This window comes from Ixodes scapularis, unplaced genomic scaffold, assembly GCF_016920785.2.
Source record: "Ixodes scapularis isolate PalLabHiFi unplaced genomic scaffold, ASM1692078v2 ptg001990l_1___fragment_2___debris__unscaffolded, whole genome shotgun sequence".
Lineage (NCBI taxonomy): Eukaryota > Metazoa > Arthropoda > Arachnida > Ixodida > Ixodidae > Ixodes > Ixodes scapularis.
In genome coordinates this window covers 46,447-73,464 of record NW_024610226.1, presented here as the reverse complement: position 1 = coordinate 73,464, position 27,018 = coordinate 46,447, and the positions used below count along the sequence as shown (strand labels likewise).

At 44.1% G+C, this 27,018-nt stretch overlaps 1 protein-coding gene across 1 annotated transcript; it reads left to right on the top strand.

Annotated features, from left to right (window-relative positions):
- Positions 1-918: 918 nt before the first annotated feature.
- On the top strand, positions 919-27,018 carry LOC115318289 (chymotrypsin-like protease CTRL-1). Its single transcript, XM_029977999.3, has 6 exons — positions 919-1,061; positions 19,312-19,495; positions 21,823-21,958; positions 23,668-23,812; positions 24,778-24,917; positions 26,762-27,018. The coding sequence occupies exons 1-6, from the start codon at positions 977-979 to the stop codon at positions 26,966-26,968; spliced, it is 897 nt and encodes a 298-aa protein (XP_029833859.2). The 5' UTR covers positions 919-976; the 3' UTR covers positions 26,969-27,018.

Below are 27,018 nucleotides of genomic sequence, written 5' to 3'. Positions count from 1 at the left end.
CAAAGTCAACGAAACAAAATCGAACTTTTTTGCTATTGGGGCCGGCATGAAGTACCACCACGCGCGAACGCCATGGGCTGCACAGTACTAAAACAAACAACATATCAGGTGGTGCACAATCGTCCCTGCTTACGCTCAACAAAACGTGTGCCCGATGGACTGATACGTAACTCTTTCTTCAACGTACGCTGGAGGACGTTCAAAATTAAAAAAAAAAAAACGTGCTCGACGGTCTCGGATAGTTTACACAACATGTTAGGCCACGCAGACACGGTAGCCCGGCTTGGGAACGAACGGAGGTTCATATGCTTACTTATCGCGTTCCATTCTTAAAGGCGAGGCTTCAGCGTCCTCCTGTAATTTTTCGCTGCTCCATATGCTGCATCGGATTGAACCGTCGGCTGCAGGCGGACTTTAATGCGAAACAAAGTATGAAAGTCAATGGTGGTATCTCTTTCTCGCTGTCTGTAGAGGTGGTCGCATTTTCGCTCGCCGCCGTGACAGCGTTCTGTTTTAGATAAGTTTTTTAGTAATTTTTTGTGCGTGCTGAACCGCCCTTTTTCTTCCAGAAACAGAGACATATATCTAGGGTATCCCACAGCGGGCCCTTGCCATTGCACTATGTTAGTACTCTTCACAACGCTGCCAAATTACATGTTCGGCATATTCCGTTATCGTCACACGCCATTCTGCTTTTCATTTTGCGTTAAAACACCCTTCATACCACGTTTCAGGGTTCAAAGCTTCTCTTGCTTAATGCTTGCTCTGGAAACGTAGATAACTCAGATAATTCCAAGAAAACCCCGATGTCTTTTCAAATAGCGTTAACTTATCTTCCCTTCCTTTCAAGGGGGACCACGGGGATATCGCGTTGCGTCAAGAGAAAAAGTAAATAGAGATCGGACCGGCAGCAGAGGCTTCCGTTCCCAGCGAGTGTTTGCAGGCTGCTGTCATTAGGCTGAGCAACGTAACCGAGATGCTTTTCCGACGTTTTGTTATGAGTGCGCGGGTGTTGTTGCTTGCATTATTGTTTCGCCTCGCAGAGGGAAGTAACTGGACGGGTGAGTGATGACTTTCGCTCTATTCCACTTCAAATGAATGTTTCGTATAGACGTAAAAATGACATGTTAAAAACTTTAATAAGAAGTGTCTAAAAATACAAAGGCTTGATACGGGACGATTCAGGGTCTTACGGAGTTGTGCCATCTATGGGTAAATGCATTTCTTTGTCCGCAGACCGTGGAGCTCTCACTCAAAGGTTTCTTCGCGTGACAACTTGCCAGAAAGAACTTAACTTTCCCTGAAGGAATTAAGAAGGTCTGATTCAAATACGTCAAACTTATGAACTATAAACTACGTTTCGAATCTCGTCCCCACGTAGTCAACATGCCCTAATAAACGGAATCGCGCCAAGTCTGAAGCAATATCAGCTAAAACAGAAGGCCGGCACCTGTCCCCTTTCTTGTATTTTAAAAGTGAATCCCCGCGGAGCCATCTATAGCCCCGGACATTGGCAATGTGAGAAATGCATGGAGTGGCGACATCCTGGACTCTTAGTGTCACTCTGCAGCTAATGAGTCTGCGGCAAGAGACGATGAGAAGGCCGAAGACCGCATCATGAAACAAGAACCATAAACACAGAAAGCCAAACCATTGTGTCTCTCAGACGGTCGGCGAAGAGAGACCATTCCCATGATGGCTTTTTGCGTCCTGGCATCGCTGTCTATCGGGCGATGGAACGCTTTCTGAGCATGCCCAGTAGGTCTCTTCTACGGATTGCCGCGTGCGTGGACGAGTTGGTGAAGCATGCACCTGCCACGCGGAGAACAGAATTCGAACTCCACTCGGTCAGATTTGTTTTCTCTCTTATAATTATCGACTGACCTTGAAACTTTCAGCACATTCACGGCTGTCATAGTGTGTTCTGGTTCGAAACATTCTTCAACTTGCCACTTGTGAAGAAACGGCATTAGCGTGTTCCTTGGGGACAGTCGCCTTTCCATCACCGACATACCGAGATGTATTGTAACCTGTACGTTTAGACTTTCAATTTGCAGGCTCAAGCTTCCCTTTATTAAACGCTTATTTCCGGCCTCACTGTCCTTTGTTGCTCTTTTCCATCCCTGACAATATCAGACGCCGAGCGGGCGCACAAAGCCAACACCCCATAAAAGACAAGGCCTGTGCATTACGTCATTGTTAGACGACTCCCGATCAGCCCTAAGAAGCAGACTGAAGCTTGACGACATGGCCGCAAACCGCCAGACGCGTTTGTCGTGGCGTAGCCGCGTTGTAGCCGAGCGCTCGTGAGACGCTGGCGCGCGGGGACGCCACGACGGACGCGTCGGCCGCTTCGGGGGCGACTCTCGTCATCCTTCAGATTGTTTGCCACTTTGGGCGCGTCGGGGATCACTAATGATGACGTAATGCGCAGGCCTTGCCTTTTAAGTTGTATGGCCACAGCGCACGGAATCGGAAATTTTTGCCGGATGACAAACGCTGGAAAGGTTACAGCTCGTTCCTGCGTGGCCGCGAACCAGTTCCAATCTGCTTAGAGGCATTCCACGACGTGCGCAATATTGCCGCGCAGCCGCAAGATATTGAAGCCTGCCGGTAAAATTCCGTTGTACTTGACTGTAGTGTCAGCCTGTTCGCAACTTGAGGCGAGCCTGAAATCCGCCAAAAATATCCTAATGAGCAGTAGCTGTGGTGCGGGTGATATTAACCTAGGTATGCCAGATGAAGCGCAACGTATCGCACGCTAACTCTTATCCAACAGATTGAAGTAACTACTATATACCTTATCGAATCCTTCTCCATACTATACTGCATTTGTTTCCAATAAAACCTGCCAGCTTTATCTTATGCGCAGCGCAAGTTCGTCTGCTTCTTTCGCAGTGGTTGTGGTGCACGTCAGAACGCCAAGCTCCGATTGGCTCGATTCGAAGGATAGTAGGTACACCTCAAGGCAGCTTGCTTTGAGGTCTATCCACTATCCTTCAATCAGAGCCAATCAGAGCTCGGCGTCTCTCTGACGTCACCACAGACCTTGCAAAAGAAGCAGACGAAATTGCGCTCTGCATAGCGTTCTTATATGAGACCCTGATGCAACGAACTACCGGATCGTAAGTCTCACTGAACCTGCCGGAGTCTGTGTTGGAGGCATTTGTGGCTGCTGGGTTTCTTGGGGCCGTGTTCGCACTGCGGTTTGTCACTTCACTCGATTTTTATAATGGTCAATTGCACTGTAATTTATTGCTCCAGCCATAAAAGTCGGCGAGAAAACGGAGCTACAGCCAGCAGTATTGGTTTTCCTAGAATTCCTCAAATCATAGGAACCAAGGCAAGGCAGCGCTCGAGGAATCGGTTCGCCGGCGTCATGAATGGCTCCGATGGATGCGCCAACACAACCTCCAACAGGCGGGTAAAGACGCGGGAGCAGAAAGCGGCAACCCCTGGGACCTAATAACTCTGGTCCCGAGATAAAGAACAAGAAAAAAGCGAGTAAAGAGCAGAATAGGAAAGCAGAAAAAGGGTTAGGCGTGTTCCTTTTGCCGCGATAAGTTGACGTTGTTCGAGCGCTTGTCAGTTTTATTTAATTTTGGCAATGCGCGGTTTCGGTGGTTTTCTGCAAACTAATAAGAAATAACAAGGTACATACATTATACGTGATGTTTTGCTCCTTGTTTCTGCAAATTAAGGCGTCGTCAGCGATATGGGCTCAGCGGTACCGCCAACTGGGACCGCCGCCGATGTCCTCGTCTATGCCCCACTTTTCCAAAGCGGTCAAATGCATGGAACATTTCACTCTACAGGATGTCCCAAATAACGGCCAGGCTCTTCAAATCGACCGCAAAAATCAGTTTCTCAACCTATCACACTCCGATTTCATGTAGCGTTTTCCACTGGTGCTGCATTATTTGGATAAAATTTGCAAAGAATAAACTTACCTGAAAAAAAAGTAAAAAAAAAAATAAAAAAAAGGCTTATCGCCTATGAAAACTCTGCGAAGCCTCCGGACTTCAAATCATAGGGCGCCGTTTGGCACGGGAGACAAGAGATGGCGCAAGCGGTCGCGACGCCATCTGCAGCCAACCAACGAGCTTACGGCACCGGGAGTCGGCATCAAATAGTAGACCATATTTTCTACTCAAATGCGGTGCGAGCTTTTTCGGTGTCAGTTGTCAATGCATGATTTTATCATCCTTACTAATAAAACACATTAAATGCACATAGAATCAAATAAATAAATGGTTCGTCTATTGGGTGATTCAAGTAGCGGCCATGCTCTTTAAATCGACAGTAAAATTCGGTTTCTTAACCTATAGAGTTCAGATTTTGTACAGCGTTGGCCACAGGTGGTGAATTTTTTCTATAAAATTCGCAAAGAGCGAGCTTACCTGAGGAAAAATAGAAAGGCTTAGCTCCTATGGAAACGCAGCGGAGCCACCGGTCTTCAAACCATAAATCGCCCAATGGTTTGGAGACCGGTGGCTTCGCTGCATTTCCGTAGGAGTTAAGCCTTTTTGTTTTTTTACTTTGTCCTCAGGTAAGCTCGCCTTTTGCGAATTTTATAGAAAAAATGCACCACCTGTGGCCAACGCTGTACAAAATCCAAACGCGATGGGTTAAGGAACCGAATTTTGCGGTTGCTTTAAAGAGACTGGCCGCTCCTTGATATCACCCAGTAGTTATTTTGACTGGTTTTTTCGGACTACTTATGTCGTCTGCTTTGCAGTTCCTTGCTGGTACCGCGCCGGCTTTTCGGTTCTGCGAATGACGCCGCCTGCGAAACGCGCGCCGCTTTTGAGTCGAAAAGATCATCTGCTAATGACGCCGGCTCTCGGCGCCCTATGGTTTTTCTGTGGCGGGCAGTTGCCGTCGCAACAGCTTGCACCATCTCTTGTAAACCGTACCGAATGGCGCCCCATTGTTGAAAAATCGGTGACTTCGCTGCGTTTCCAAACGAGTTAAGACTTTCTCTTTTTGTACTTTGTCCTCAAGTAAGTTCGCTTTTTGCAAATTTTATAGAAAAAATGCATTACTTGTGGTCAGGGATTGACAGTATTTCAAATACAAGTATTTGAAATACGTATTTCAAACACTTTGTGTATTTTGTATTTGCATCTAATTACAAATTGGGTACTGTATTTGAAGTGTGTATTTAAATACTAAAACGTGGGTATTTCAAATACAATTGTAATTAAATACAATTTTGTGGGCGAAAATACATCCCTCAAATTTATTGTCACGATTCATTTTGCTCATCCTAAGACGTGTCCAGAACAGGAAGAAAACTACGTCCTGCACCGAATGGAGTGCCTCTCAATCAAGCACAGGCCTTTAGTGACTTTGTGATTACGGTGCTAGTCCAGGGCAAGAATAGTGACGAAATCGACGTTCACAGGCAGACTGGCTAAATAAGCGCCTGTGAGAACTTGTGATGCTTTCCAGCCTGATTTCTATCCATATGTTTGCCTGGAACCATCTAAATGCGCGGGTCGTCTAGATTTTCGTGACTGGTGCGAGTTGCAACAATAAAAAATTCTCTAGCTAGTGCTGCGCGTCTTGGTCGTCTCGGTTGTTTGTTGGTCTATACCAAAATGTAATCGACAAAAAAAAGCAGCTTGAAGCTCTGTACTTTTTTCACCTATTACGTCCAAGCTGATTACATTTTTTTGTGATTATATTTTTATTACGTTACTAGAGCGTCGCACACTAACTCCCGAGTGTGTGATGCAAAATTAAAATGAGATACCTAGAAACCCGTTGCAGGTGCCCTGAAGTCGCTGACGCAAGTTTTGAAGAATGTATTTGGAAACGTATTTGGAGGAGACCAAATACATTTGGTTGTATTTGTATCTTGAACTTAAATGTTTTTTTCCTAAATGTAATTAGATTTGTAATTAAAAACAATTTTGATGAAGTATTTTGTATTTGTATTTCGATACATATTTGCATGCATTTTGCCCATCCCTGCTTGTGGTCAACGCTCACAACATCGTAGCGCGATCGGTTTAGAAACCAATTTGTTGTTGTTTGCGGGTTTAATGGTGCAAGAGCTCCGATGGCCATACTGCGCAATACTAGGTAAGCTAAAAAAACATTGGCAAAAGTACACTGACCAGACTAGAACTTGGCTATACAGTAAAACCTCGTTATAACAAAGTTGAAGGAGCGGTCGTAATTATTTCGTTATAACCATTAGTTTGTTATAGCCAATGTCCATTTCTTCCCACTATTAGCAAGCAAGGGGAATTATGATTGCTTTGTTATATCCATTAGTTTGTTATATCCCGTTTTGTTATAACGAGGTTTTACTGTAGTTTATGTAGGATAGCTGTGGTTTTGAGAAAAGCTAAAAGACGTTCAAATGATATGAGAGGCTGCTCCTCTAGAATTAAGACAGGCTGAAATGGGATGTTGTACTTGGAAAACTCAGAGACATAGGTCTTGTATTGTTATAAAAGGCCGCGGCAAAGAAAGAGAATATGCAGAACAGATAAAGCTTCTCCACAGTGCTCGCATATTGGCGGTTCCACACCTATAAGCAGGTATTGATGTGTTAGGAACGAGTGGCCGATTCTGAACCAGCACAAGAGGACTTCGTGGAAACTACTTTTATTATGTGAGGTTTCGCATGCACCAATACCTGGCTTGATGGCATGAAGCTCATTGTTATAGGCTAACTTCCATTCAGGTTGCTATAGTTGCGAGAGTGAAAATTTTACCGAGGTTTTAAGGTCATGGTAACGTATGCAGATATTCAATGGCAAAAGGTTCTGTGAAGAGGCGGCTAGTCTGTCTGCAGCCTCGTTGCCTGTGATCCGGGGTCCAGAAAAACCAATGTCCTTCCCACCAGCGAGTCTCTGTTGAGCTCTGGCCCGTACGGGTTGAGTCAGGTTATTCGTAGTTGGTGTGACAAAACATACTGCAGTAAGAACACTTTGAGAGTCTACAAATATAATGGCTTTCATCACTTTGCTCCTGATTATATAGTCAAGTCCTGTCAGAACACCATATAGTTCGGCAGTGAAAATGCCGGAGGCATTTTTAAGTCGAGTAACCTGAATAAACAAATTTTAATAAACAGCGGAGCCAACGTACATTGAGGACGTGGCACCGTCAGTATAAAACTGGCAGCAATGTCTGTATTTTTCTTGCGAAGGTAGTAATTCCTGTTGTAGAATGAGTGGGGACACATTATGTTTATTAAATGTTGTAAAATACCAATTGCAAGCTTTAGGTTTCATATCCCATGGGGCAGCATGATATGCACTTTCTAGAAAATGAACACCCTCACGTGGCAGGTTAAGGGAGAGACGGAAGTTCTCAAACCGAAGGCTCAAGGGTCGAACAACAGTTGGTTCATGCTCTAAAGTACGACAAAACTTGGACTCGGGAATACTACTGTGGGCTGGATGGCTGGGTTCTGATAACACCTTGTAGGCATAAACCAGACTTAGATACTGCCGTCTTTTTTCAAGTGACATTTCATTATAGTCAGGATACAAGCTTAAAACATGAGTTATTCTAAAAGCACCATTTGCAAGGGGCAACCCAAGGTGATGCGCAGGGTGAAGCATTTTTAAGGCAGACGGCCGAGCAGACGCGAACACAACAGACCCGTAATCAAGGCGCGATCGTACAAGAGAGAGGTACACACGAAGTAGACTCCTCCTATCAGAACCCCAAGACTTGTGGGAGAGGACTTTAAGAATGTTCAATGTCCGCATACATTTCTGCTTTAGCCATTTGAGATGGGAAACAAAGCTAAGCTTACTGTCAAATATCACCCTCAGAAACTTATGCTCAGTTCCAACTTCGATGGCATTTCTATTTAGCATGAGAGTGGGCTCTAGCCAGAGCCCCCGCCGCAAAGAAAAGGGGACACAAATAGTTTTTTTTTTCTGGAGAGAACTTAAAAGCATTCTCGTTAGCCCATTTAGTCATTTTATTTATGGCTATTTGTAGCTGCCTTTTACAGCCAGACATATTATACAATGCTACTGAGATTTTAATGTCATCTACATATAACGAATATGATACTGAGGAAAGTACGACACGACAGAGAGAGTTAATTTTTATTGCGAAGAGGGTGACTTTAAGCAAATACCGTGGAAGCCAATACTGGCAACTCCCGCGGAAAACGGGCGAAAAGTGATTGCAGCGCCCCTGGCGAGCTCGGAGTCTCCGCTGGCAGACAAATTCTCCGAAATGCATTGGTTTTGCCTATCTCCGTGCGAGGTGACCAACGAAAAAAAATTGTCACGGACATTCGCTGCTTTGAAAGTTATAAAATGGGTGCCAGCTCATGAGTGAAAGACATTCTCTTCGCGTGGGAAAGATGTTACAGCTCTCGGGGTGCAATTTCGGAGTTCTCCCGAAGAAAACATTCTGTCACAGCTTATGTAAGCCAAGCAAAACACGAATGTATGCCTTCGCGCTGTTTCGTGAAAAAGGGAAATGTAGAAACATTTCAGAACATAGCTTCGTATCAACTTTATTGTTCTTATCAGTCAATTCGTTTTGTCGTTGCAATTCCAATTTCTCATGAGTGTCTTGCTTATAACCGTTTCGTCGAACAGGCGAGCTGGCTAATCCCGTTAAGATCGTCTCCGGATGAAGAAGCAGAAGTCAATTTCGAACCACGTACGTTACGGCGATGTCAGTATGCTCCGAAAGAAGGCATTGTGCATATGCAAATCTGACGCGATCATAGATTAACAAAAGCGGAGTTACGAAAAAAGCAGACTTCTCGCGCTTGCAAAGAAAGAAGGGGAGAGCGTCGTAGCCCCGCGAAAAAAGATGATTTCAGTCACGCTATTTACAGTGCACAAATTCCGATTGTTAGCGCGGGGACGACCAACATCTTCTGCTTCGCTGCTTCTTTACTTCTACGATAAAGGCCGACACCCGTTGAACCGTCTCCGCTCTTTCCATTTTTGAGTCTTCTTTCTTTTGTGTTTTTGAGGCGACGCCACTCTGCCGCGTTATTTCTTCCTCCTGCTTATATGTTGCTGTGTATATTTTTTTTTTTTTTTTTTTTTTTTTTTTCCCGACGTGTAAACAATCGCGTATCCTTGCTTTGTTTGGCTTAGTTTTTACTCCCTTTCCTTCGCTTCGGCGCTTACTACCACCGGTTCGTCTGCGCTAGGCCCGGGCATTTTGAGGGCCGTCTGCAACTTTGCTGTTGTTGTTGTTGTTGTTTTCTTCCACTGTCGTCTGCGATAACCTCCTATTTTCGCCTTCGATTGAGTTTCTAATCCAAAATCGTCATACGTGCTTTTTGATATTTATTAAATATATTAAGAAGTGTAAGCTCGTTACCCATTTTTATTCGAATTTTATTTGTGTACTCCGGCCGGCACGTCTGCTACGGGTCATCGTTTGTTGATCAACCGGCCGCATTCAAGAACAGTTTGTGCGATGTGGTGCCTACCAGTGCAAGAACAAGTTTGTGCGATGTGGTGCCTACCATTGCAAGAACAAGTTTGTGCGATGTGGTGGAAAATCTTTCTTCTGCTTCCTACGTCAACCTACGGACACCAACGTCAACAAGTACTTGAATGCACTTTTAAACTGCTTCGTCAAGCGAGCGAATGCACAACCCGTCAAAGTCACTGGAAAAAGAAATTCGAAAGCAAAAAAAGGTTACTCACTGCTAGCACATATAGAAGATTGCTGCCTGCGACCAAAACATTTCTGCGACTGAGTCTGAGTGTGAGCTGCACTACGTTATTTATTTCCCCTGTTTTGTTTTTAGTTCGTACCTACGCCGCGAAAGCAAATAAAAAAATGTACAACAAGCAGCTGAAAAAAAAAAAAAGGTCGCTTTCTTCTTTTTTCATTAGTTTCGTCTGTTGCTTCCGCTTTGTTTGTCGTGAACTCAACACCGGTGGCGACCACCAGCTATTACTTTGCTGCTTTCCATTTTTCTTTCTTTTTTTCTATAAGCGCCGCAACGATCGTCGTCGTTGAAATAGTTTTTTGCTAGCTTCTTTGTTTTATTCGCCGTTGTTCGCTTCTCTTTCCCGTTTCTTCTTATTTTCGTCGGGAATGCGACACCATTTTTTCTGTAAAGTTCGGTAGGTGTTTGCACGTTCATTTTTATCCTTACTTTTTGTTTTGTTTTTATGCTCCAGCAGCTCGTGCGCTTGCTCTGGTAATATTAACATGTCGTTTTTGCATGTTTTAACGATTACGACCTAGTTCGAGTAGCTAGCTAAACGCCTTTTTTCCGCTTTCCAGACGCGTTTCAACCGCGTGTGATCCCCTGAGAGGCGTTTGAGACCGCTAAATAAACTGCTCTATCTTTGTTTATGAGCGCGTTGTTATTCGATTGTCGTTGCAGTTACGATCAGTGGACTCCGCTTTGCAAGCGAACTGACCGTAATAAATTGTTTCTGCTGTTAGGGTGACGATACGGGGCTTGTAAAGCTCGAGGACGTAGCGGAGCCTATACTTTTCCATTGCGACGACTGCTTCCGTAGACTCCGAGTCCGCTAGAGGCGCCACTGTCACGTTCGCCGCCGCTCCTATGTGTTTTCGGAGGAGTTTCCAGTATTGGCGAAGCTATATCGTATTTGCTTTAAGTACTCTACCCTGAGGAACATTATTCTCCTAGACAAAGCAATTGGATACTGTCGCGCCTAACCGCACACGGAAGAAACGTCCACTAAGATAGTTTTTTATACAGTGAAGCAATCTGCCGCGTATTCCATACATGAACAAGTCACGCAGGATGCCATGTCTACAGGTGGTATCGTAAGGTCCTTCTAAATCAAAAAAGACCGATACGCAATGCTGCCTATTCACAAAGGCCTCACATACAACAGTCTCCAGCCGGACTAGATGGTTCATGGTGAAACGTCCTGACCGACACCAACATTGATTTACATTCTAAATATTGTGTTGCTCCAGGAAATAAACAAGACGCTTATTAATCATCCTTTCAATCGTTATCCCAAAGCAACTAGTCAGTGCGATCAGCCTGTAAGCTGAAGGAAGTGAAGGATCTTTTCCAGGCTTCAGCAGCGGAATTACTTCTGCCTGCTTCCAATCGGCGGGGATCTTAGCATCGTTCCATAGTTCATTGAAATATGTCAAAAGGGCTGTGAGTGACTCCTCCAATAAATGCCGGATCACCTCACAATGTATCCGATCAGGACCTGTGGATGAACGCTTCCGAATTCTGAGAGCCATTTGAAGCTCAACCATTGTAAACGGCTGATTATATGGTGCAGAGGCTCTTCCTGCCAAGCTGACTTTCGTTCTTTCTGCATCTGTTTAAACTTCAGAAACGCTGGAGAGTAGTTGGAGGTGTTTGAAACGGCTGCAAAATGTGCGCCCAACACATTTGCGTGGTCATGTAGCGAGCTTACAGAGTGAAAAAAGGGACTGTAAACCAGCGGTGTTTGCCTTCGACCTTGTGCAGTCGGTCCCACACTTCGTTTGCTGGGACGTAGTAGCTGATAGAAGACCAATAGCCTCTCCAGGATTTCCTCTTGGCATGCTTCCTGGTACAACAAGCTTGGGCCCTATTTCGCTGCAACTATATTAAATTCATGAATGTCGGATATCTGCGAATTATACCCTATGCCTTGTCCTGTTTTTTTTTAGTATTGGAACAATCATCATTCCACCATGGTTTACACTTTTTGGGGATGCTAGAGGAGGTCTGATGGATGGAGCGAAAAGCGGCAATATTGATCTGTTGTATAATGTATGTGGTGGCTTCATCGTGTATTAAGGACAAGAACATGCAAGGCTTAAGCTCTGCATTTAGGTTGAACAGACCCCAGTCTGCCTTGTCATGTTTCCAGCGAGGGGTACATTTCATTAGGATTGAAACAGAAACCAGACTTTTCGGAATGACTGAAAGGTTGTCACTTCCAAAAGGATGATCCAAAACTTTCTATGTAAATAAAGAAAACACTGAATGGTATGACATGGCAAGATCGATAGATATAAATTAATTGTGAGCTGCACTGTAAAAGGTTGGCTCTTCCTTATTCATAAGGCACAGCTCAGATGTTAATAAAAAACCGCTCAAGGAGCCCACCACATGAGTCTTGACGGGTGCTACCCCACAAGGGGTCGTGAGCGTTAATGTCTCCTAAAAGAACAAAAAGGTGAGGAAGCTGTGCAGCAAGTCTTTGGAGATCATAAAGATGTAGTGGAATGTTTGGTGGAATATAAATGGAGAAAACAGTGATGAGGCGGTCCAAAAGAAGGCGCACAGCCACTTCCTCAAGAGGTGTGCAAAGAGAAACTGCAAGCATGCGACTCCACTTTGAACAGCCACAGCTACTCTACCTGATGCCTTTGATGAAGGGCGATCTTTTCTAAAAAAACTGATGGCGACGTAACACTGAATTATGATGATCGTTAAGATGCGTCTCTTGTAAAGAGAGAGCTATAGGACGTAATTCGTCCATAAAAAAATTAACATCATCAATATTTCGTAAAAGACCGCGGCGGTTCCACTGCATAAAAGTAAATTTAGCCGTTATTCTAAAACAAAGTTAAAAGATTAGTAAAACAGTAAAAGTAGGAAAGAACAAGTAGAAGTAAAACCTCGAATATGCCGCGCAGGGCAAAAAAGAATGTACAACGTCACTTTGGAGGGGTTATTGTTTTTTTTCTCTTGTGCTTAGATTCAGCTATCTGCCAGTCCATGTCGTCCCGATCAGACGCAGGCGCAGACAGCTCACTGCAATCATCCATTGCCTCCGCCTCTTGGGACGGGGCTTTGGTTAAAGCTTTGGGTAGGCTCGGGGCACGGGGCTGGAGGCCCCGGCCACGGCCTAACCCAGTAGAAGAGGCAGGAGGTGAATTGGGCAGGGCTCTGGCGAATCACCCGTTCCTACCCCTTTGTCACTGTTGGAGCTACACAAGAGCCACGCCACTCCTTGGAAGACGACGCTTTCTCCGACGAGTGCGGGCGAGAGCGTCGGCTTTTTTTCCTGGAAGGGGACCGCGGAGTGGGAACGGGTACGACGGCTGCAGCTGCCAGCCCATCCTGAGAAGGGGGAACGGCCTTTGCACACTCTCCACCAGAACGGAGAGGCTGCTGCTCTGAAGGTGCCGGGCAGTTAGCACTCTGGATGGAGTGGTCGGGAGACCGACCTGCTGAAAGTGCATGCCCAGGAAGCTGAATCTTCAGCTTGGGCGTGGGGAACTGCAGTGGCTTCCCATTTCTTGGACAAGACAATCTGGGTTGCCACTGCCACTTTCAGTGGTGCGGGCCCCGCTGCACCACCTCCGCGAAGCCGCCTTTTTGCAAGAATGCAAAGCGACGGCGTGCCTCTGGGTACGAGAGATTTTCCTTCACTTTTAAAGTAAGAATGGCTTTTTCATCTTTCCATGTCTTACAAAAGAGGAAATATGCGGGATGGAGGCTGTTGCAGTTGACACAGTTGGCATCGTTAGAGCATGTATCTGTTTGATGGTCAGCCTGACCGCACTTCGCACAAGTGGTTTTGCCTTGGCAGTTCTGGGATCCATGACCAAATCTCTGACAGTTAAAACACCTGCGAAGATTCGGCACGTAGGGCCGCACTCTACAGTGAAGGTACACAGCCTTCACATCCTGTGGCAATGTGGTAGATTCAAATGTAAGAACGATGTGCTTCGTTTTCCGCTCTTGGCCATCGCGGCGCAAGGAGATACGCCTTGCAGCTGCAACGCCTTGATCAGAGAGTCCCTCAATTATTTCACTGTCTGAGGAGTCAAGGAGGTCATCCTCAGAAATAACCCCCTGGATGGTATTTAGGGTGCGGTGAGGTGCAACTGTGATTTTGTGGACAAATATGGCACTTAAAGCAAGAAGGGCAGCACTCTGCTGGCTTGATTAAATTTCAACAAGCAGGTCACCAGAAGGCATTTCCTTGGCCTTGAATTTCTTTCCGACGGTAGATTCAAGTACCTTGGCTACAATGCAGGAACAAAAACTTTGGGAACCTAGCAGGGGCAGATGGCGTGTTGACTGTCATTGGAACTTCAGTGCAGACCATTTTGGGGGGCCGATCGAGAAAGGTTTTAGCACGGGAACCTGTAACATGGGAAGGAAAGTCCAGTGCCCGGGTGCACCGCCCACCACGGAGCCCCGAAAGGGTGTCGGTAATGTGCCACAGCAAGAAAGGCTTGGCTGACGCACTTACTCTACCAGTGCTGCCCGGGCACTATACCCTAGTGTGGTTGCAGGGACAGGACCTGCTTCCACTCAAGGTTGGCCCTTGCTGCCTAAGGAGGTGAAAAAGGAAGGAAGAGAGTGTAGAAGAAAAGAGAAAGAGGTGGGAGGAAAAGTGAAAGAAGGGAGAAGAGGGTAGAAGAGGCGACTGACTGAATCATCCTGGTCGGGCCAAGCCAGGACACCCGTCTAAAAGAAGCAGGGGCCGAAGCGGTGTATTGCCTCGCCCGGGGGGCCCCGAAGGGTCCACGTCAGGCTAAAAAGAAATTAATCGAATTTGCGAAGGCATTAAATCCTAATATTAACTTTAGACTACGGTACAACAAGCTTTATTTTGACAAAAAAATATATGTTTACTGCTCCGAAACTGATAGTGTGCGCGAGCTCGGGGCTCCTTCTGAGTTGAGTCTCGCCGATACAGCCGCTGGCGTCCTTGCTGAGTCAGCGAATGAACCCCCTTCGTCATAGCAACCGTGAAACGATCATGGTCATTCTTCCGAAAATATGTCTATCTTTTTTACTAACATAAGGAGCGTGCTAAAAAAGCGAGATGTGTTATGCGCTGTGCTTGACTCGTCATCGGCTGACCTTGTCGTTCTCACAGAGACGTGGCTTTCCGCTACAGTACGGATTAGTGAAATATTTGATTGCCAAAAGCGGTTTAACGTGTATCGTTCCGATAGGCAGTTTGGATTTGGAGGTGGTGTACTAATTGCAGTAGCCGACTGTATAGTTTCCTATTGTGTAAACTTGGCGTTAAATATTGAGTTTCTCTGCGTTTGTTTTGAAGTGAATTATAAAAAAGTTATTCTTTGTGTTTGCTATCGTCCGCCGAAGTGTACCTCTAGTTTTGTAAACGAACTTCATGATGCTATCAATATAGTTGTAACAAGGTTTCCAAACAGTCCAATATTTTTTCTAAGTGATTTTAATTACCCAAACATCTGTTGGTCACATGAGAGCCCGTTTCCTAATCCATTTTCGTCGGGGTGTTTTGATTTCATGAACATGTGTTCCGATTTTAACTGGTCGCAGCTAGTTACAGAAGCCACAAGAATTGCAGCCACGTCAGCAAATATTCTTGACCTTGTTCTAACCTCCCCACCTGACCTTGTATCCCTAATATCTCACCTGCCAGGACTAAGTGATCACTGCTCGTCACTTATCTCTCTAAGCATACCAAAGTGTAATAGTAGAAAGCAGATAAAAGTTATTCGTGACTACCGAAAAGCTAATTTCGACGCTATAAACGATGCCCTGAGTCAGTTCGTTGATCACTATTTTGTTAACTGCTCCGAGCGTTCTGTTGAGCAGAACTGGAATATGTTTAGGGGTCAAGTCGCTGTTCTCACCGACAAGTACATTCCACTGCGATCTGTAACATCTCACCATCAATCACCATGGTATAACAAATCACTGAGGAGGCTATCGAACAAGAAAAAGAGATTGTTTCGTGCCGCGAAATCTTCCAGTACCTGTAACCGTTGGGAACCTTATCACAACGCCAATGCAGTGTACAAAAGTGCTATTGAGGATGCAAAAAACGAGTATTTTAACGTTAAGCTACCGTCTATGTTAGCCACTAACCCAAAGCAGTTTTGGAATGTTGTTAGTAAAAAAGAAAAATTCGTAATTTCACTCAAGGCCGCGAATGGAGACGTAATTAATAGCGATGAATGTTCTCGCGTTTTGAATGATGTTTTATTAAGTCCTTTCAGACTGTTATTAACACGCCTATTTGTAGATTTGCCGCGAGTGATTTTTTGCCTATGGGACCCGTTCTTGTCGACCCATTTGGTATTGTTAAGATAATCGATAACTTAAAACTTTCTTCCTCTGCTGGCACCGACAGCATTAACTCAAAGTTCCTCAAAAACACAAAAATGTATTGCTCTTTGATATTATCTCAAATTTTTTCCCAGTCGCTTTCACTTGGAGAGTTGCCTGCTGATTGGAAGAGAGGGAAGGTGGTGCCAATCCACAAAGGAGGTGATAAATATTGCCCGGATAACTATTGACCAATTTCGCTTACAAGCATTCCACGCAAGATACTAGAACATATCATCTACTCACAACTAGTTCAATTTTTAGAATCTAACCTTTTCTTCAGCACCGCTCAGCATGGTTTTCGTAAATCCTTTTCTTGCGAAACGCAACTTTTGTCATTCAACCATGATTTGCACCTAGCGCTTGACCGAGGGTCCCAGGTAGACTGCATTTTTTCGGACTTTTCCAAAGCATTCGATAAAGTTTCACACAAGCTGCTGCTATTAAAACTTAACAGTCTTAACATTGACGCAAATGTTCTGTCCTGGATAACTTGTTTTCTCACTAATCGTTCCCAGTTTGTAACCGCTAACGATGAAACATCCCCGCTCGCCTCAGTCCATTCTGGAGTACCGCAAAGTTCTGTATTAGGCCCGCTATTGTTCCTTATCTATATTAACGATTTGCCGAATTCGATTTATTCTCCAATTGGTTTATTCGCTGATGAATGTGTTATTTACAGAGAAGTTACTAACGCCTCGGATGTTCTGAATTTACAAACTGACATCAACCATGTTTCAAAGTGGTGTGAATGATGGGGGATGGATCTTAACACGACTAAATGCAAGGCCATGACAGTATCGCGTAAATGTAATTTTCCTTCTTATTTTCTCGAAGATGTCCCCTTACATTCTGTCTCTTCTTATAAATACTTAGGCGTGTGTATAACCTCAGATATTTCCTGGCAAATGCATGTTGAGTATGTTATTAATAACGCTAATCGAATGCTGGGTTATCTAAAACGAAACTTTTCACTTGCCCCTTCATCTTTGAAACTAACTCTGTACAAAACGCTTGTACGCTCTAAATTACAATGTGCTTCTTCTATCTGGTACCGCGGTCATTCCAAAATAATTAACGCCCTGGAATTAGTTCAGAATCGCTCTGCTCGTTTTATTCTTAATACCTTCCATCGTACCGCAAGCGTGAGCTCAATGAAAACTAGCCTATTGTTGCCTAACCTCAATTTACGTCGTAAAATAGCTCGCTTATGTCTTTTTCATAAGATATACCATACTAACTCATTACTTCACAACCGACTGCTGAATCAACCTTCTTATATTTCACCTCGCATTGATCATATGTATAAAGTAGACATTCTAAAATGCAACACTAATGCATTCCAAGAGTCATTCATTCCGAAAACTTCAGTGGATTGGAACCACCTTCCCGCATCTATCGCAACAATTGTTCCTGACCATTTATTTAGGACTGCCATAAATAATCTATACTGCTCAGATTGAGCTGCGAAGTGTACTACTGCCGCTAACTCCCAATCCCCTCTGTAATGCCAATGGCCTTGAGGGTATTTTAAATAAATAAATTAATAAATAAACACACTCCGAGCTCAGCTCAACAACCAGGGTCCCCTTTTCCCATGACACGGGTGAAGCCACGCACAGCCAGACGTGGGTGGGCGAACCCACATGGCGCGGGGTTCGTAGTGACGCCACTCACCAAGCACCTACTAGAGTAGGTGCCCCCTGCGTGCGGGTATGGTGACCTACGTGGCTGGGGTCCGTGGTGATGCTACTCACCCAGCACCTAGCACCTAAGGTGCAAGCGCCCCCTGCGGGACTCGGGGTCCGTGGAGACGCCACTCTCCAAACACCTGCTTTCACAGGTGCGCCCTGCGGGGTAGAAACCAATTTTTGCGGTTGATTTGAAGAGCGTGGCCGCTATTTGAGTCACCCTGTAGATCATTAATGCGAAAGCCTTAACAATCCCGTAAAACAGAAAAAACGCGAAAGAAGTCACTATTCTATTGGCTAAGCGAAACGGCTCCTAGATAGCCATTGGCGGCCGCTTCACGAGAGCGCGCGCAACGCCGCAGCTTTCGTGTCAGGCGTTGCATAAAGGGGGGGGGGGGGGGGGGGGGGGGGCTGCGGCCGCTTATACTCCTCTCTGCGCTGAGGAACACGGTGGCGCCTGAGGCATCTATATCGTCGCCGGCCGCAACCTCGGCCGTAGCGAAATGTAGCCGTCCGCGCCAATACACCGCAGACAAACGAAGGGAGCGGAAAAACGACATTCATCTTTTCAAATGTACAAGTCCTAAGTAGTGCTTAGGTGTCGTCGGAATTTTTATAATAAGTCCATGATCTCGACAGTAAAGGCTTCGTATCCTAAATAATAAATTGTGGACTGCATTTCATGTCATGTGAGAGAACATCTTTGCGATTGACTAGGACAAGAATATATTCTGAAATGTGGTTATACAAAGAGGGCTCTATGACTATACGGTACAACTGCTGGTGAAATAAGACGCCGAATGCCCTCAACATGGCGCCAAGGCACTGATAGCAGACAACAATGCTTGTTTCAATTTGGAGTCTAACCGATAGCGACGTCAGGTGCAGGAAGCCTAAATGAGACTTTTAAAAGTGTCTGCGCCTTTCTTAACACGCAAACCTCGTAGAAAGGGCGCACTCTGCGAGAAATTGAAGCAGGCTGTGGAATAAAACGCACAGGATGAACGATCGGTGCTTGGACATATAGCATCTCCAGCTCGCATGACTCAAGAGATACACCTTCTCTTGGGCCGAAAGCTCTTTTGGTCCGGTTTCCCACCCGAGACATCTGAAATTCGTACTAGAACCTAAGAAGAAACTCGTCCAAGGGCGGCTTTGTTTGGACTTTAGGATGAGCATTTTATATACGAGTTTAGCCGTACCAATTCTAATTTTCGGCATAAAGCCACCGAAGAAGCAGAAAAAAAAAAGGAATTAATATAGTCCAAAAATGCGATACGGAATGACTGCTTAAGAAACGCAGTGCCTGGCTTAGAACGATTATCTTGCTTAGTGATTTGATCTCTGGGGTCCTTATCTGTCAATGCGGCAATGTCAGTTGCTGCAAAACGGTCATAGCATGCTTGTAAGTGGACGCGCTCTGCGTTTCTCAAGTTGTCTTGCGACTTTACTCACTGAAATCACCTGCAGTTTCCCTGAAGGCGTAAGTCAATACAAGGAAGACCAAAATAAGTAAACGTAAAGCTTCCATTTTACTCGAGTTGGCGGACCGCACTTTAGGAGTCTCAAATAGATGACAAATGAACTTAATGTTTGCAGCAATTTGCGGCAAGCCCGTGATAAAAGCGTCGCTGGAAGTGGATGACAGGATCATCGGAGGTCAAGAGGCGGTGCCCGGTAGCTGGCCCTGGCAGGCTGCGCTGCACAAGCCACACAAGGGCTTGAGTTGCGGTGGGGCTCTCATCAGCGAACGGCACGTCATCACAGCCGCACACTGCGTATGGTACGTGAGACACTGCTGAAATTTAACATTCATAGGCAGGACGCATGTTTGACAAGTTTTAAACAACAAAAACAGAACGATCAACTTCCAGAGCGGAAAATGAAACAAAGTTTCTGGTTTTATAATGGGAGCCCCTACTACAGTCAGTGACAGCTTTAGAAATGCATGGAGTATCTTAAGCAGTCAGTTTGTGATCTGCTCTTGGGTATTCTTATCGGCTAATTCCGCAATCTGACTGCGCAGAGATAACTATACTCCTTCTCAAACATCGCGTGCAACGCTGGGAAAGCTACTGAAGTAGTGCGCATGAAAAAACACACAAAAAAAGTGTTACTCCGCGAGATTTCGTGGACGAGCGGTACAAGGCGCTGCGCTGGCGATGCCGACGTCTCGGTGGCGGTGGTTCGAATCCACTTAGGGCGCAAAGGTTTTTTCTTTTATTTTTTTTCCTCGATCTAGTTTTTGTGCAAGATTGTGCGTATTGCGGAAGTGCATATTTCAATTCCTCTTTTCTTGTTGATTTTTATTTATAAGAAGGTAGACTAGGGGCTGGTGTTCCGCTTGAACTTGCGCCGGCTTCGTCAAAACGGAAGAACGGTCGAGATCCAGGGCGCCTCTATTTAAAGCCGTTTATTTACATGGTAGCGTGAAAATTAGAGAGTACCTTGAGATTGTGGTGGACGGTCCTTTATATAACGAATACTGTGAATAGGGGACCGCACTGCCATTGGTCAGACGGCTTGGCATTCCCTCACGTGATGTGACTTCATGGAAGTTTCCTTCAGAGTCGGAATACTCGCTGGTGTATGGAAGAAGTCATCCAGACGGCAGTATCTCGGTGCTCTGGTGCTGGCGCCCCCATGAACCGGAAGTGATTCACAATAGACGCGTACACAACACACGGCACTCGAGATCAGGATCTAGTGTTGTTTCCTTTTCGAGGAAAGCAAGGGCCTCGGAATACAGGCACGGGCATGTGCGTCGTTTACTTAGCCGGCCAAGGTTAAGGTGCCTCAGGCAGACGGAGCCGACCAAGGTTACGGTCCCGCAGGCAGAAGAACCCAGACGCTTCGGAATGCGATCACGGGCACCGCCTGCTGTAAGGTCCCGCAAGCAGGTACCGTAGGCACGATTCATCACCGTCACAGTTCCTTCTTGAGGCTTGTTTCACTTTGAAGCCATAAGGCCGATTTCAACAACAGAAATAACAGGTGGCAGCTCACAACACTGTTCGCGTGCTCGGAACTTTCACGTTGCGAGGTCTTCGCTTCGGGGACGCCACCTGGCCAGACACTCCGGTGTCGTTACTGACCGTCTCCAGGACCTCACGGACCGATGTCCCCGGGAAACACGTTCTTGAACTCGCGTTCACGTTGGCGATCACCTGCTTGCACTTTTGCGAGATCTTCACAGAACGAATCTTCGAAAATATCCGAGCAGGAAAAGAAAGCTTCCCGCGTAAGACGCCATCTTCACGAAACCGGCGAGGCAGGGGCAGCCGCACAACCCGAAAACCCGAAGCGAGTGCGAGTGCCGCACGAACGAAAACGGAAAATAATTTTGAGCAGTTTACATTATCTTTTCCTTTTTATTGAAAAAGAATCGGTGTTCCCTCGAAATCATAACGCCACTATTAGTTACTAGCTACAAAGATGTACACTTTTCGACTTTTTTTTTTTTTTTTAAGGGGCCGCATTATTCTGTGGAGCGAACGTAGCCGCGGTCGGCTGTGCAAACCGGCGCGCTAGCTTTGACTACGTTGCACGCTATGTTTGAAACGGAGTATAGATCTTCCGGAACCACCACGCCCTGCTTTCTTACGCAGTCCGTAACTGCATCAAGATGTGTCCATCGGCCCGTCCTTGCTTTCCGCCCATACTCCATAACGTGTGACGTCGCGGTGTTGCGTAACCACGTAGCGCGACGTCAGGTCACGTGTCGTCACTGTGTCACGTGGCACCAAGACTTGAAATCGTAACGTTACTAGACCTTAAATATATCGAGCAAATTTAAACGAACACTTACTGCCTCCTGTGCATGATAAAACTTTGTAAATAATGACCGCAATATATATTTTGTTTAATTTGGTGCCCATTGCGCGTGGCTAACTCAAAGCAATTCGTTACTCAGGAAAATGAGTAGTAATGTAACAGTAGAAAATGATCGATGTAAGTGGAAGCGGCTTTTGCTCTGATATCGGCATTCAGTTAAATAAGAAATTAATGGCGTGACTCACAATTAGGCTAGTACTTTTTGGACACATATATATTCTATTTATTGAGTCAAAGATTTAAACAACTTGTTTTGATGTTTCTTTCTTCTGTCAGGATGCCGTTACAAGTACAGCGCTTAATAAAGGTTCAGATCGGAAACCACAGAAACGACGTTGATGAACTGGGCGAGGTTTGGGCGGAAGTGGATGAGATATGCGTTCATGCAGACTACAACCAGAGAAGAAAAACGGTGAGATGATAATCAATTTATTACTCTGGCTACAGCTTAAAAAATATCTAAATATTAACCCTGTCGTTGTTTTCGCGTCGTTTCTGTGTTTAATCATCCGCCACCCCCCCCCCCCCCCCCCCCCCATTTCTTGTTTCATGAACGCACAAAAAACTATTTTTGAACTAGTGCATTAATGTAGCTGCTCGAACTTCCCAATAAATACTACGTGTTTATTTTTTTTTTTTTCAAAAGAAAACCGTGTTACCCTCTTCGAGCAGTTGTATTATTTCCTCCTGGCGTGTATATTAGAAACCGCAATATCTCAGCAAACTTATTACTCCAGCCGACTCAACATCTTCTCTGATTTATTTTTTTGTGAACAGAAAACTTTATTTTGACTCATCTGCTAGTTGGACCTCACCTGTTTCAACCTGAAATATTTCTGATCCTTTATTTTTACCAGTTGTTTTAATGGGTTGCCGTTTCCACGCATCGCTATTTTCTTTATACAGTATTTTGTTACTTGTGTTCAACCATTTATGCTCACTCATTTGAGTGTTTATTTTATTTATATTTCCTTAACATTCAATAATTTTTTTTATCGTCTTTAATTAATTGAAACGTTTTGCTTAACATTTTTTCATAACGGTTCGGTTTCATTTTTCTTGCTAACACTCAAGTAACAGCCTGCTGATCTCCTGAATACCTCCATGGGTGTTTATCTCACTTCTGGCCTATCATGGATTACTAAAATAACCTCTGTTATTGCTGATACTAACCGTACTCACGGGTATTTGCGCCTTAACCTCAAACTTTCTACACCCTCCCTAAAACTACTAGCATATTCTACTCTTATAAGTTCCAAGTTCGATATGCCTCACCTTACAGTCTCCATGGCAGTGACACCTCACAAAACACAAAGAATCCGCTCAAAGCCGAGCCCTGCGTTTTATTTATAATAACTACTCAACATCTATCAGCACATCAAGATTACGCTAATCAACTAACCTTTGCTTAATTTCCCTTTGCCTCCGAGTGCCACGCCTCCCTGTTCTTCATCAATTTTTCTATCACAATACCTACCTCAGAGAATCATTACTATCAGCTCCTGTCGTATTTTCCCTCGTTTAGGTCACCCATGTAAATTGCGTTGAATGCGATCATTGACTGTTTTTTACCAGACTTCCACACTATCTCTGGCTATCAAGGATTGGAATTCACTACCACACAACATCGTTTCTACAAATAACCCTAATAAATTTGCTGAATCCATTATCCTCTTTCTATCTACTTAGCTAACTAACTTACAGTGTTATGTTTGTGTTCCCAGCACTTTTGTTTTATTGCCATCCCCTTGTATAATGCCCAAGGGCCCTCAAAGAAAATAAATAATGAGGATGATGAAGATTTTACTTCCTTTGAACTGAAAAGTGAGGTCTATGAAAAGTGGTCTTCTTGTGTTTTTGTACAATAATTAAACACTGGAAACCAAATCAATTGTTGCTGGCCGAAATTAAAATGTTTCTGGATTTTGAGATGATCCCTGCATTATGACGTTTTTTGTGTCTTTTTGTGAGATGGTCTCCTATATATATATGAGTTTGATTAAAATACAATTTAGTATGGGAAGAATGGACGACTCTAAGTTAATCGTATTACAATGTATCACGTTGCCAATTGTAATATGCCATAAATAATTAAAACTGACGTTTCGCCTGCTGCTTTAGAGTCTCAAGGCCGACATTGCAATTATCAAACTCAAGCAGCCCGTAAACATGTCCAGTAGAATACAACCGGTGTGCCTGCCTCGGAATTACGAAGAACTTGCCGAAGATTCTGAAGTTTACGTCACAGGCTGGGGGCACACCGATGGTAAGCGCTGCGAGCTGTCACTTGCCACCGCTTTCGGAATGCTTTCACTACACCCGTTCATTAATTGAAGCAAGTACATTGGTAAAAAATATGAAGTAAAACGTTTGAATAGCAGGCAATAAAACCACTCGCACTATCTGCTAGCGTCACCCGGCAGAAGTACGTCGCTTTTTTTTTACGCTCCTTAGCGTGTTTCGCCGTTAAGTGAGTGTAACAGCTCGTGCATTATATTTAGGGCGTCGTAATCTATTATGTTCCTTTCGAATATGAAACTGTAAGACCTATATTAACGAATTACTTCTGGATATTTTTGAATTCAAAGAAAGTATTACTTATTTTATATATCTTAACAATAGGTTTGTTTAAACATTTAGTACTTTTAGATACCGCGATATATGTTACAGCTAGCTTTAGACCTGAATGCTGGTTAAGGAAACCTGAATATAAATATTCCCATATAGGCAACCAATTAATAATAATAATATTGCATCACTTCATTTACATTCATTGATGGCGGAGACCGAGAAAAAACTGAAACAATGCACTGCAGGAAACAATATTATGACTTTTGAGATAATAGAACCAGTTTAAAAGCTAACCTTGTCTGGGATGTTATATAAAATATAGCAGTGGTAAAAGTTAGGTACATTTGTAATATGATTTTTTCACTCGTAGAAAACCTGTCCCGTCATTGATAAACTTCTCCTCACCATCATCACCCTAATTATAATATTTTTATGTAAAATAAGGTGATAGAGTAATATCACCTGCCCGTAATTGTAGCTTTAAGCTTTTCTGGCCTCAACGGCAAAATAACCCCTCTCGTCTTTGTGATCAAACGATTTTGTTGTATAAATTATATAATCACAATTTTCTTGTTGTAATGTCGACTATCTCATTATAAAAAAATTGATATGATTATGTTTTGATTGTAATTATTACAATCCATATTTATTTTAAGACAGCTAGGGTCAAAAGTGAATCGAATCACTTGAAGCAAGCCATGACGAGAGTGATAAGCAACGAAGCCTGCCGAGGTCACAGCGGAAGAATGTTGCCACCAAGTATACTTTGCGGAATCCATGACTATGGATCTTCGTGTGAAGTAAGGAAATCTTAAAACTATATTATCCTTTATTTGTCTGCTTTCCTAACTATCTTTGTACACAAGCATGAGATCGTTCCTATACGTTTACAAAGATAATGTACATGTATATGAACGTTTATATTGTTTAGCGTACCTTTCCATACATTTACAAGCCATATGTTTAAAAAGTTTACAAACGCATACACGCATGTTTAGAATGTTCATCTCTTCGAAATGTTACTGATTCCACGTCCAATTCATATCAATTGAGATTTATCTCGTTTCGTACTTTTCACATGAAACAAAATGACCTAATGTTGGAATAAGTAGCAATCAAACTGAAAGATTTACGTATAGAAATAATAATTTCGTGAGCATTTTTCGGACCATGCACTTTACAAAAAATCACTTTCATTGACCACAACGCATCGAACATTAGAGGGGTGGTATAATAAAGCGTTCTATAGCTGTGTGTCCATTTGTACTTTTATTTTCACATAGAAATATGGTATTTTACGTTAACAAGAAGGCAGCGGAATCATTCAATTCCATGAAAGCAATTAAAATGAAAGTTTAAAGTGCTTGGATTCGGCAAAATACGTATGCAAACAGGCGTCGCACATACCGTCCTGGGGAAGCCTGCAACATCAGCAAAAGTGGTTACAGCCGTAACAAAGATCGGGGAAGCGAAGGATGACCAAACAATCTCTAAAATTAGCGCCATGCCACGACTAGTTTCCGTAACGCAGTTTGAAACATATCTCCGGACGACAATATGTGTTTCGGAGAATGACCTCGGTCGTCGTATGGTGCTAGTATCAAAGGTTCCCCTTAGGGAGCCTAGATAAAAGAGAGGGTCCATTTTAAACCATGGGGTAGCGTTTGCAATTTAGTGGCGGACACCTCATGCACCGATCGGTCGGAAGTGCGCATGCGCTGCGCTTTAGGGTGGGGAGGAGGAAAGCGGGAAGAAAGGCGGAGACACTTCCAGACGACCAACGCTTTCGTCGTCACCTCGCAGCTCGTATAGCAAATGCGGCCCATAGACCACGTGACTCCGATCGAGCAGTTGGCAACTCTCAGTAATTGAGGTCCTCTAGCTCACATTTGTCGTTCGCTCCTCCTCCTTTCTTTATGGCGGCTAAAAATATATTGTTTTCGTGGCAAAGATTCTATATAGGAGTAGTTACAATATTTAGCGCAATAACTGTACGCTTTTGCATGGTTATAAATAGCGAAATGACGGAAATGCAACGGTGAAATGTCAATTTTCGCATTACTTTCCGAAAGTAGGTGATTGCAGTGGAGTGATGTCTAACAGTACCACAGCTACTGTGCTCCGAATCGGTTAGGATGAAAAGTATAAAATACTTATATATGCCGAAAATACGCCAATCATCTAATAGCATGGTTAGCATTGAAACAAATCAATCCATCAACGTGAAAAGCTGCAGTTTCATCCTCCCACTCATGAGTAACTTGTACTTTGTAAACATTTATGCTCAAATTTTATCCACGAAATGCAGAAGTTGGGAAAGAATGTGTCCGTTTGTAGTTACTTGATTTGTAAAGACTTGATAGTTGGGAACAACAGTGGTACGTGCTTACGCTGAGCAAGTTGGTGAATAAGAACTTGACGACTTACATAAATGGCGACAGCATTTTTCTTTTTTTCATTTCGACGCCCAATTTCTAAGTTGAATGCTAAAACTGTGCCTTCCCTTGAATAATCCCGACGTGTACCAGAGGAAAAAAACGCACTTAAGTGCTCGCCTTTACTCGTTCCTCGGAGTCCTAATTCTTGCCTTATACTTCAATAATTGCTGAATATGCATTGGACCTGTTTTAACGTGTCCTTTCAGGGTGACAGCGGCGGACCAGTGGTGCGCATTTCGAACGAAACTTGGACCATCCACGGAGTGGTGGTCGGGGGACCAGAGGTCTGTGGACAAGATGATGAGCCCATGTACTTCACGAAGGTGTCCTATTACATGACGAAATTCATCTTACCCTACATAAACCCCAAGTCTAGTAGGCAAACCCTCCAGAAGATCTGCAAGTCTTTCTAAATCAATAATAAAGTTTACCAAATGCCGTCATAAAAAAAAAAAAAAAAAAA

Bases quoted from the DNA above. Each gene is read 5' to 3' on its own strand.
- LOC115318289 (XM_029977999.3), top strand. From the start codon at position 977: ATGCTTTTCCGACGTTTTGTTATGAGTGCGCGGGTGTTGTTGCTTGCA. The intron at 21,959-23,667 runs GTGAGATGATAA...CTGCTGCTTTAG, and splicing joins ACAACCAGAGAAGAAAAACG to AGTCTCAAGGCCGACATTGC. The intron at 24,918-26,761 runs GTAAGGAAATCT...GTGTCCTTTCAG, and splicing joins ACTATGGATCTTCGTGTGAA to GGTGACAGCGGCGGACCAGT.